Source organism: Gadus morhua, chromosome 1 (genome assembly GCF_902167405.1).
Source record: "Gadus morhua chromosome 1, gadMor3.0, whole genome shotgun sequence".
Lineage (NCBI taxonomy): Eukaryota > Metazoa > Chordata > Actinopteri > Gadiformes > Gadidae > Gadus > Gadus morhua.
Window position 1 is genome coordinate 13,167,331 of NC_044048.1, and position 12,273 is coordinate 13,179,603.

A 12,273-nucleotide genomic window follows, 5' to 3' on the forward strand; every position below is an offset into this window, starting at 1 on the left:
GATGGGACGGGACGGGGATGGGACAGGACGGTTATGGGACAGGACGGGGATGGGACGGGACGGTTATGGGACAGGACGGGGATGGGACGGGACAGGACGGGGATGGGCCAGGACGGTTATGGGACAGGACGGGGATGGGACAGGACGGGGATGGGACAGGACGGGGATGGGACAGGACGGGGATGAGACAGGACGGGGATGGGACGGGACAGGACGGGGATGAGACAGGACGGGACAGGACGGGGATGGGACGGGACGGGACAGGACGGGGATGGGACAGGACGGGGATGAGACAGGACGGGGACGGGACAGGACGGGGATGAGACAGGACGGGGACGGGACAGGACGGGGATGGGACAGGACGGGGACGGGACAGGACGGGGATGGGACGGGACGGGGATGGGACAGGACGGGGATGGGACGGGACGGGGATGGGACAGGACGGTTATGGGACAGGACGGGGATGGGACGGGACGGTTATGGGACAGGACGGGGATGGGACGGGACAGGACGGGGATGGGCCAGGACGGTTATGGGACAGGACGGGGATGGGACGGGACAGGACGGGGATGGGCCAGGACGGGGATGGGCCGGGGAGGGACGGGACGGGGATGGGCCGGGGAGGGACGGGACAGGACGGGGACTTACTCCTTGCTCTCGTGGGCATTGGTCTGGGGAACAGGCTCGGTCAGCTTCATCTCAAACTCGTTGCAGCGCAGCGCCACCTGCTGGTAGTGCGTGATGAGCGCAAACAGCGTGTCGAACACCAGGTTGTCCGTCAGATAGAACTTGGGGCTGCCCGCCTCCTGCCGGGAGTGGATCCGGCAGTGCTGGACACGCCCGGAGCGCCTGGATCGGGACGAGGGAAGACGGCAACATGTTCACCCAAACTGGATCGTTTCAATATCGCTCCATCCATCCAGTCTCTATTTAGTCATATTTTCTAGCAGATGGTTTTGATCCAATTCGACTTCCACAGTGAATAATTGTTTGCATTTCTTAAAGAAGCAGGGAGTACACAGGGCTGTGGTGCCCAACGGTTTAACCAGTGACCCCATTTTTCGGTCATTTGATTTTTGTGCATCAACATCTGCCTGTTAGATCATCACATCCTAGTGGAGAAGTTTGCTTATTGCTATGAATCCGTAATTTGAATATAAACACTGTTGATCTATAAGGGGGGACATAATACACTTAAAAGTACAAATGCATGTATATCAGAGAACCCTGAGGCTGGGAACCACAGCGTTTAGCTGTAGAATATCAAACACCTCAACCAGGAGACCACCCTTTACCCTACACTACCCACTGGACTAGGCTACCCACTAGACCAGGGGTCAGCCCTTTTGCGCCGCCATTGCGGCCCTTTGGCAAAAAGAAAAAATAAATACCATACGTTTGGGGGTTTTATTTATTTTTTTATAACTCACAATTAATATTGATTCAATTTCGGATGAATTTTGTCAACCATACATTATCAATTAGTAAAAATAAACTGCTTGTAAATAGCATGAAAAAAGTTTCGCTCATGCAGGGCCAAAGTGTTGCTGGGAATCAATCCAACAAGACTACTACTGAGCATAGAACTTGAATTGTTTGAAATGTTTACCAGGGTTGTTATTGTTAAGATTATGTTTCACTTTCAAAACCAGGTTTAGGCTGATATTTTCTATGATGCAATGATATTAATTTCCTTTGCACAAACATGAACTGAAACTGCAGAGCTAGGCCGACTCAATTTCAACTTAAAAACCTGTGAGTGGATTTTTCCTGCTTTCCTCCCTCATGTCTTCTACTAAAATCTAAAAAAAAGTTAATTGTTCTGTAGCCTATGTTTTATTGCAATTGCATATATTCACAGCATAAAAAAACTAAAACTGTTGTCTATGCCGATACAGGCTAATTTAATTGCAAAAGTAGCTAAATAGCCTATGACAAAAAAACGATATGCAGCCCCAGACAGCTATCCACACCCCATTTCTCCAACTACCCACTCAACTACCCTGGACTGCTCACAACTAACTTATACCCTAGACTAGAGTCTAGAGTATTGGTTAGTCTATGGCCTAGACTACCAAATATGCTTCCTAATACAAACTGATCCAGCTGTAATTTAAACCCATATGCGTACCAGGGTCGGGCCCCTGGTACGTAACTGGGACATTGATATTACTCAAAACTAATTTGAGGGGAGGCAGAAGTCTGGGTCGCAAACATTTTCAGACATAGAAATAGGGTCACGGGCCAGAAAAGGAGGGGAACCCCCAGAGGAGCTTTAAATGAACCCCTTTGATGCACAGGTCCTTACTCCTACTGCAATACGGACTGTGAATCACCCATGTTGCATGGCTCAGCTTTGGTGTAAAATCTACGATATACGTTTACAGAAGAGCTCTTTGTGGAACAACAAAGACGTTTTTTCTAACAAAGTATGAAATGTGGTAGAACATGCAACACAATTGTTCTGTCAACCAAGCGATTCAATTCTTCTGTCCCACAGAGCGATACCAGTGCCACTGAACGGGATTCAGGACACATCATCATCATGATGCCTGCAGTGGTACTACAGCAAAATCTATAAAAATACTCACAATTAGATATTTGATCTGCGCTCTGCAGCCCAAGACACAACGCTTGCGGTCACAGAGACCAAAGCGTGACTAACACTGCATTCCATCAATGACTAAACCATCCGCCATTGATCTCGCCCTTTGCACCCGGTTCGCATCTGTGAAACCACGCAGATCTAAACACAGGGCCGTAGATAACTATCTAAATCACAGATATGCAACGCTGGGCTCAATCATTCACCATGTGAAACCAAATAAAGTGGACATCCTCTTGGTTTGACGCTTCAAACCAAACATCACTCCTGGCATCAGGGAGGAGGTACACTCTCAATAGGAGGGCCAAATCAAATAGATATCCGAGATCATTTGTTCCTTTAGCTGTTGGGTTATTCTAACAAGCTGTAGGCCTAGCTATAGCACACACACTGTCAGGATGACATCTACTGTATGTTATAGAGATTTATGTTTTTAGGTTTTTTATGATGTGTATTGGAACCAAATTTCCCCTCGGAGACACAAGTACCATCCTATCCTTCGCCATCCCACAATCACACGTTTTAAAAAGCAGCAGAGCAGCGCACCAGAAGGACAGCGTGTAGTCCCCCACGAAGGTCTCGCTCTCCCGGACCAGGAAGGAGCCGTCGGGCGCGCCGGTCTCCAGGCAGTACTCGGACAGCAGCCTCTCGGCGATCTGCCGGCCGTCCCGCCCCGCGCCCAGCTTCCCATGGAACCACTTCTCCGTCACGTGCTGGTCCATCCCGTTGGTCACCTGGGTGGGGGGGGGGCAGGGTGACACGTTTGTAAAAAACACAAGACAGTCTGGAGGTTTACCGCGACTGGCTGGCGTGTCTAATAATGGGAGCAATGAGGAGATATTGCTCGGGGTGCAGGGATACGGAAAATGATTGGTCGATGTAGATATTATTAAGCGTATCTTGGTCCATAGAATACAGATAAGAATCTGATTATTATTTGCAAATAAAATATTTTTTAAAAGTGGTTGTTTATGGATATAAACACAGCGGCAATGTAATGGCACGAGAACAATTTCTGGACTTGTGAACTATACAACAAGTCACAAGCGTCCGCCTCACCTCTCGGTGCTCCTCCTCGTCTTCGTTGCCCTGGTTACTCGTCGTCTCCTCCGAATAGTAGATCTTGGTGTTCGTCAGGACAAAGAAATGGGAGTACCACTCCTGTAGGGCCGAGTGAAAGAGACGGGGGTGATCAAGAATCAACTGCGATACAACTCAGCGATGGGGGTTTATTTTAAGATGCGGTTGCAGAGTGACACAAAGACACAGCTGCACCCAAAATGACATGCCAGCAATCTCCCATGTTTCAGCGACAGTATTAAAACCAGGAAAGGCAGCAGGAGACCAGAGCCCCTTACATGGTTGACGGGGTCCTCCAGGAACAGGATGCCATTTTTGATGGAGTTGCTGATGTCGTTCTCCGAGTACGGTGTTGACGTAGGCACCTCCTCGGAGGCACTGCCCTCCGCCAGCTTCTTATGCTGTGGGGGAAGTAGTGAAAGGAAGAGAATGTGGAAAGGGGGGAGGGTTAGACAGGAAGAACAGAAAAAACGAAACCAGTTAACCACAACCTTCTTCTTCCTAAACAATTAAAAAGATTGTGACACTTGCACCCACATGATAATCGTTTTATTTTTTTCGAGCATCCTCCTTTAGATAGCAGTGTGTGTACCTTTTCTGGGTCACACACGCATATCGTCAACGATGTTTATGTAATTAGTTGGGTGATGATGATGATGACGATGAGGAGGATTGACGAAGAAAGCCTCTCCCTCACCTTGATGAGGATCTTCCTCTTCAGCTGGTTGGGCGAGGGCAGGCCGTCGGCGGAGATGTCCACCGTCTTGGTCAGCAGCATATCCCCGAACACCTTCTTGAAGTTGGTGGCCATGTTCCGCTGCTGCACGATGCTACAGTGGTCCTCGATGGACAGGATTATGGGATATCTGTAGGGTGGAGGAGGCAGGGAGGGCATTGAGGCTCGAGGGTGGCCACATCCCGCAAGAGACGGCAACACTTTAAAAGGCAGAGCTCCACTTCTGCGTCCAGAAGGTCTGAAAAGATCCAGGTCCCATCCAGGGACTTTAATAGACTCTTTTGTGTGTCTGTGGTCTGAGCGTAGCAAAGGCGTGCGGTCCTCTGAGAGCAATGCGTTATCCTTCTCTGCAGAGCAAGTAATCGCTGATTGGTCGAGGCGGGGGGTGGGGGGCGGGGGCTGTTTTGGTTGGTTTTAGACAGCGGGACACGGGAATAAGGTGAATGCTCAGGCAGGCATCCCCTTATTTTTCCCGATACACCATTTATCTGTTTTTTTAGCAGCCCATTTTCACACGGATGTATTGATTTACCGAGATCTATCTAAAGCCGAAGGAGTGTCTGTAACGATGCACATGTGTGTGTGCGTGTCTTTGGATCCCTCGACAACCGTTCCTCCAAGCGACCTCACACTCTGCAGGGGGACTGCTGAGGTCCTTAGAGGGGGCAGTTTTCCGACGAGGTTCTCGCAGCGATGGGACACGCTATTGTATCTTTAGTGGAGCGGACATATACCAACCCCTCGTGTACTGGTAAACATGACGTGGACGTAGAATTGCAGACATCGTCGTGCCGCTTGGCAAAGGTACTGTGAATTCAGTTCCGTTTGCCTCAAACACACTCTCCTTGCTGTTTAGTCACTTCGTCAATACTTTTATCCAACTTAGTCAATACTTTTTTTATTGTTTATTGTTTTTAGATAGTTGTCCCTATTAAACAGTGGTTGGGCTTGGTGCTCAAGGATTCCTGTGGAGACTGACATCTGTGGCTTCACCGATTGCTTTTCTAAAACCGTAATGTTGACCACAAATTGTCTACCGACATTCTACCGTAATGCCTAATCTTTCCTTCTCAGAAACAGGACAAAAATAGGAAAGGAGTAGGTGGAGTTCACTGACACTTACTCAGAAGTGACGAATGCATGTTCTTTGATAGTGGCCAGCACGTCACAGAATTTGATCTTGGTGGTGAGGGTGTGACCATGGTAGATGACAGGCATTCCCTCTGGGCCGTCCCAGCAATCCACTAAACACACCAAAAAACACAAACACTGAGATTGTCAGCAATATTAGATGGAAAAAAAAACAACATGGCCAGTATAGTTACATCATTGATCATGAAAAATATAACACAATACATAATAATGTCATTCCAGATTTGATTATTCTCACAGTGAAGGAGCCCTTTGGGGACAGACAGGGAGATAATCGTAGGTTTACATGTCAGATGCATTTATTCTCGTATGAAGCGACCTGAAGCCGTTCCAATACTAGAAACCAGTCTTACAAGGGTTGGATTTATGACCATGCATAGTGCAGTTATGCAACCGTGATCCCTCGCTTATTGTGTGCAGGTATGTTCACGTGCGAATGCCTTGGAACTCAAACTCAACATTACACAGAACGGGGAGGGGCGACCCTGGGCAGTGACACTGTTGACAAAGAGAGCGGGTGCGCGGGCAGGTGTCTCACGCTCAATGCAGCGGCAGCCCAGTCGCAGGCAGCGCGAGTACGCCTCCAGGGATGACTCGCTCGAAAACTGGTCTCCCGTCAGGTAGCTAAAAATAAACACACACACAGCCGGATCAGAGCGCACCTGGAGAGGTTTCCAGTCACAGCGATGACGACAACGGCACACATAGAGCCAAGGGGCCGCACTGTTCACACCGGTACGCCATGCAAACACATGCAGACGGTCCCTTACCAAAGAGGGGGGCCAAGTGACAAGGAGCTTTTGTCGATTGAGGGTAAACACTCACCACTTCCTCTTTCAGGGGGTCCAATCGAAACACCCTAATCAAAATCGAAACGTTTTAAATCCTTCTATGCCCCCGTGTATTGTTTTACAACTGGCACATAAATTCAGCATTTGAACTCCCCTTTCACACACTTTTCAATCGAGGGAAAAGGACCTGCCCCGGCATAATGGAATCCGGGTTCTTATTGTGTGTTAAAAGAAACACGGTTTTATCTGATGTGTTTCCCCCCGGTGAATTTCAAAAGGCCGGTTGCGGTTGGACGTGCCCCATAATGGGGATGATGACAAACATACACTAAGGACGGGACCCCACATTTAAAGTAAAAGTAAATCTGATTTAAGGAGTAGGTTGGGGAGAGGAGGAGAGTAGATAGGCTGTGGCCGCCGGGCCTTACGTGTTGTGTGAGGAGGAGATCCAGTAGTGGGACAGGGGGTTGTTCATGTCATCAGGACAGACCGTGTCTAGGGAGGCATCCCATATGGTGTTCTCTTTGGAGAACAGGTAGGTCAGGAACTGTGGACGGACACGGACACAGACACAGACACAGACACAGACACACACACACACACACACACACACACACACACACACACACACACACACACACACACTTAGTGTTACCAGCTAGCAGTAGCAACCAGTGTTTGTACAGCTCTGGTACTATAACAAACCATCTTCCTGGAATAACCTGCAGAAGAAGCTCAAGCTGCAAAACCTAGTTACTCTCAGTGAATTTAAAAGGTGTTGTAAAGAGTTTGAAGTCGGACTCCATTGGAAATTGCAAATGTTTTAGTCAATGATCTAAATGTGTTATTACTATTGCACTTAGTATTGAACTTGTACTTGTCTTGTGTTTTATGTTGGAACTGTGTACTGCTGTCCATCTTGGCCATGTCTCTCTTGTAAAAGAGATTTTAATCTCAATGGAGACTAAACCTGGTTAAATAAAGGATATGATAATAATAATAGCAATAATAATAACAACAATAAAAACCCTGACAAGATTCATTTGAGGATGAACTAAACTTTGAACTGCTAAATCCCTCTGCCCTTCTTATTAGTAACAGGCCAGGTGGAATAGCATAGCGCTCCTTGCGGGGGGGGGGGCAAAAGCCGGACTCTGTATTCCTGACACTTTAGACCACACTCCAACAGGCTTTACTTGAAAAATAATACACTGTACTTTAATATTACAGAACAAAACTGAAAAAAAGTTAAAAAGTCTACCCTTCTGGAACCCGATCTCACACACTTCCTGTTTTCTCATGTCAAATGAAAACATTGACGCTATTGGATCACGAAGAAGCCCACACCGCAGAGGAAAGTGCCATGCACACAGACTCCGTGTGATGAGGCCACCTCAAACCAAGCACACACACACACACACGTAGATCAGCAGCTCAGCTCAGTAAACCCCCTCAACAACCAGAGAAGAAATGAAACGTAAAAATGTTAATAGAAAGCCAGGAAGGTGAGAGATGTGTACCTCGTCTTGATGGAAGTAAGGCTGCTCCACCTCTCTCAGCGGGTCTTTGAGGTAGCCGAACATAAATTCCTGCACAACGTTGCTGTCTGCGGCCCAAAGCTCCTGCATTTACGAGAAATGCAAATTCATAAATAACAACATTGGCATGGCCAAGACTGCCCATTATGGTCAAAGCAATGGGTGGTATCAAACAGTGATAGGCAGAACCAGTAAGGGGAGGGGCCAGAGAGAGGCCTTTACCTTTTGAGTTTCCAGAAGGAAACCCTTGAAATCCTCCAGACTGATCCTCTGTTCCGGTCGGTCAATGACCCTACCACACGACAGAGTTCATTTGACAATAAGCAACACCTTTATAACACGACAGTTGGGTATGCAGCATGCAAGTATGGGCCAATGCCTGTGTGTGTGTGTGTGTGTGTGTGTGTGTGTGTGTGTGTGTGTGTGTGTGTGTGTGTGTGTGTGTGTGTGTGTGTGTGTGTGTGTGTGTGTGTGTGTGTGTGTGTGTGTGTGTGTGTGTGTGTGTGTGTGTGACCTACCTCTGTATAAATGGAATGTCCATCTGAAAGAAAGGCAGGAAATAGCACATGGCCAGGGGTTTAATGTAAATCAATGAGACAATGATCTAGAACAGAATGTGCCCCACATGGGAATGTGGCTTAAGGCGAAATATTGGTTGTGCTTAGTCATGGGGGATAAGATGGGGGGGGGGGGGGGGAAATGGGGTGCATAGGGTTGGAGAGCGCAATGAGGTCATCCACTTAATCTGACCCCAGCCCGCACCGACCTTTGTTGCAGATATGCGAGTGTGTGCGTGTGCCCCTAATGGCCTGGGCCAGACCATTTAAGGGCTCTGTATTGATCAGGCAGCCATTTGAGAGCAGACGAGATAAAGAGGGGAGTGGTTGGAGAGTAGCCGATATAGGATACCAGAATACTGAAAGAGCCGGGACAGATGTCTCCTCTGCTCAGGGCAACACTTGCAAATGTACTTTGTGTGATGTCAAATTGAACGTACGTTTTTCTGTGCGTCAAACATGAGATTGCGATAGAGATGAGCAAACTGGCTGAAGGACACGTCGCCGTTCCGCAACTCCTGCGAGTCCTGCAGGGAAAGAGAGAGAGAAAGAGAGAGGTAGAGAGACACAGAGATAGAGAGAGACAGAGACGGAGAGACAGAGACAGAGACAGAGAGGGAGAGGGAGAGAGAGAGAGAGGGAGAGGGAGAGGTAGCGAGACAGAGAGAGGTAGAGAGGTAGAGAGAGGCAGAGAGAGGAGCAGACACAGAGACACAGAGGGAGAGAGGAGTAGGGAAAGAAGAACAGAAGACAGTGGGAGAGAGGGCTGTAAATGGTATTCGGCTGAATCCCCTGACGTTCATCCAAAACAATATCTCCTTAAAAGGAGGAAGCAGGTTCAGCGCTGGGGTGCCGCCGGACCGCGATGAAGGGAAGGAGCGTACCGGAAGCTTCTCTCGGAGGAACCTCATGTTGGGGACCCTGTAGTTGACTTGAACCAGCATGCTCTTCAGATCCTTACAGGATATCCTAAATCGCACACGCACAAACACACTATGTCAAACTCAAAAACATGATTATGTACATGGTGAGAACAGCCAACATTGTCTTGCAAAATTTCCCTCAGCAACATCCAGGACAAAGCTACCAAAAGTTTAGACAACTACACATTGCACGTATGAAACATTTCAAAAGCAAACGCATGCATGTTCCTGAAAACTGTTTCGACAAAAACACTTTCTTCTTAGCCAGTGGGCGACTGTTTTGACCCCCATTGTTACTGGTGAGCATAGAGATCTGAGCAGCAAGAGACAACACCGTCTACGGCCAAACAACGATGGTTTTAAAACAATTCGTCACCACACACACACACACACACACACACACACACACACACACACACACACACACACACACACACACACACACACACACACACACACACACACACACACACACACACACACACACACACACACACACACACGTCTGATGTGGGTCTTCCATCCTCTGCAGTCTTTTTCCTGCTGCAGGAAATGGTGCTGCAAGTGGCAGAGGGGCTTCTTCCTCCGCTACACCTCTCCAGCACAATACACAACTTCTGCGTGTGTGCCTACATGTGTGTGTGTGCTCCAAGAGTTGCTGCATTGCAAGCACTATGCCCAACAAGCGCTGCACACCAACATGATGGTTCTATAGAGACGTTATTTGAGTATTAAGACGCGGAGGTCAGCTTACTTGTCTTCTCTGTTGCGATCGACAGCGTAGAACTGTTTCCGTAACCACCTAAAGAACAGAAAATACAAAATAGATGTATTTACTTTCACAAAATAACATTTGATCACTTGCATCACTATATCAAACGTTAAAGCTGCCGTTTCTGAAAAGTTGGATCAGAGTTCAGTTTGCTTAAAATGGCTAAATGTATCTGGTTAATGTCACCATTGACCTGAAATCAATGTGCAACCAAAAAAACTAAAGAGGGCAGAGGTTTGACACACTGCCTTGGTGTGCGAGTAATACGAAAACCAGCTTTATAAAGTAACCTTCTTAGAGGAAAATGTGCGATGATTTTAGGACCGAAGGACCTAGGTAAGACATTCACCCTTCAGCATTCTCAGTGTTGCTGAGAATACGATAACACGCGGAGAAGAGGTGAGTGCCGGCAATAAGCAGAGGGTTTACCTCTCGATCTGGAGCGGAGTAGGGGATTTGAGTGTGTCTGCAACAAGCCAGTTCAAGCCCTTCACCCACATAGTCATCTCCTCATCAGAGGTAGCTAGGACACAAGACAAAATCAGTTAATTGTAGTTATTTTATGTGAAACATATTTAGAAAATGTATGAAATTCAATAACAACTATAACTACTACAAAATATCATCTCTAGAATGATCTGGTCAAGAAATGGTAAGCGTTGTGTTTGACGTTGAGTTTGATAAGAGCTTTGAATGTAGTGCCACCATGCTTATTTTATACAATTTCAAAAAAGTGTTCCCATGTTGAGTGTTTGTTTCATGCTTAAATAACAAAAGTACAGACAGTCTGCCAATGGGGATAAAATACTTAAATTCCATGAACAAATTCATCTTGTAATTAATTTCACAAAATAAATTTGTGTTTTTCCCTGTGCTGTGCAAATGCATGTGGCGCACATGCGTGCCCTGTAAACCGGTGTGTGTGTGTGTGTGTGTGTGTGTGTGTGTGTGTGTGTGTGTGTGTGTGTGTGTGTGTGTGTGTGTGTGTGTGTGTGTGTGTGTGTGTGTGTGTGTGTGTGTGTGTGTGTGTGTGTGTGTGTGTGTGTACTTGTGTACGTGTGCTTGCGTGCGAGGTTGTGTGTACCTGCAAGGCTGAGTGCTTTGAGGCGGAACTCGGAGCCATGCAGGATGACAAAGCAGTGGGCCTGGTCAAGCCGTCCAGCAGAGTCCTCCACATAACGCTCAAAGTCCCGAGACTTCTGCCCAGGGCGGACCTCCTTAATCTCCCTGATGTCAACTGGAGAGATGGACACATAAATAAAAACAGAGGAACAAACAGGTCCTGAATACAACATTTAGAACAGAAGACATTAGATTTTAATGTTCGAACTTCGTGGTAGCATTTATTTCACGTTTATATGAAAATGGCCTAAAATCAAAGCTGGGCTTGGCAGGTTCTGCAGGCATAAACATAATAAAAACAATAACACTTTATATAGAACTGCGCTACATCTTTTGACCACAGAGTTAAAAGATACAACCTCAAGCCACATGCAAGACTGAGTGGATCGGAAAGAGAAACCTCAAACGGGTCAGATACGACCAAGAATCAAGCCAAGGATTTGCCACGGATCAGAGAGGAATGGAAATACTTGTAATAAACACGCGTCCTCAGATAAAACCGCATGTAGCCTGAATATTATCCAAGCCAGAGAAATAAAAGAGAGAAAAGGTGCTGACTGTACTGTATAGTTAACGAATACATGAACTACCGGTATATTAGCGGCGGTTTAAAACAAAAAAAAGATACTAGTCTGTACACATGCAGAGGCATGCACTTTGTAGCGCTCCTGCCTTGCTTCCTGAACCACACATCCTGTCCTGTGCTCTGTAGAGCTAAGAAGGGCTGCTCTCTTCTCTTGCCGCAGTTTATTTTTCACTTGCCAACACACACACACACACACACACACACACACACACACACACACACACACACACACACACACACACACACACACACACACACACACACACACACACACACACACACACACACACACACACACACGATTTGGGTCTAAATATTGTGAGCTGGTATTTGGTCAGGAAACACGAGAGATAGCCAGAGGTGTGACCTTACCACCAGAGAGCTGAGGAGTTTGCATCCTGTTCTACACCC

The 12,273-nt window shown here is 47.2% G+C and overlaps 1 protein-coding gene across 1 annotated transcript in view; it reads right to left on the reverse strand.

Annotated features, from left to right (window-relative positions):
* plcg1 (phospholipase C, gamma 1) overlaps positions 1-12,273 on the reverse strand; it is a 31,379-nt gene that overhangs the window by 15,070 nt on the left and 4,036 nt on the right. The window contains exons 3-18 of the mRNA XM_030359138.1: positions 11,239-11,391; positions 10,584-10,677; positions 10,137-10,184; positions 9,344-9,428; positions 8,900-8,986; positions 8,421-8,443; positions 8,125-8,194; positions 7,885-7,986; positions 6,793-6,911; positions 6,112-6,197; positions 5,545-5,665; positions 4,383-4,551; positions 3,964-4,086; positions 3,665-3,766; positions 3,152-3,339; positions 649-849 (exon numbers count right to left, since the gene is read on the reverse strand). Coding sequence (XP_030214998.1) covers positions 649-849; positions 3,152-3,339; positions 3,665-3,766; positions 3,964-4,086; positions 4,383-4,551; positions 5,545-5,665; positions 6,112-6,197; positions 6,793-6,911; positions 7,885-7,986; positions 8,125-8,194; positions 8,421-8,443; positions 8,900-8,986; positions 9,344-9,428; positions 10,137-10,184; positions 10,584-10,677; positions 11,239-11,391 — 1,771 coding nt within the window. The remainder of the gene's footprint in view (positions 1-648; positions 850-3,151; positions 3,340-3,664; positions 3,767-3,963; positions 4,087-4,382; positions 4,552-5,544; positions 5,666-6,111; positions 6,198-6,792; positions 6,912-7,884; positions 7,987-8,124; positions 8,195-8,420; positions 8,444-8,899; positions 8,987-9,343; positions 9,429-10,136; positions 10,185-10,583; positions 10,678-11,238; positions 11,392-12,273) is intronic.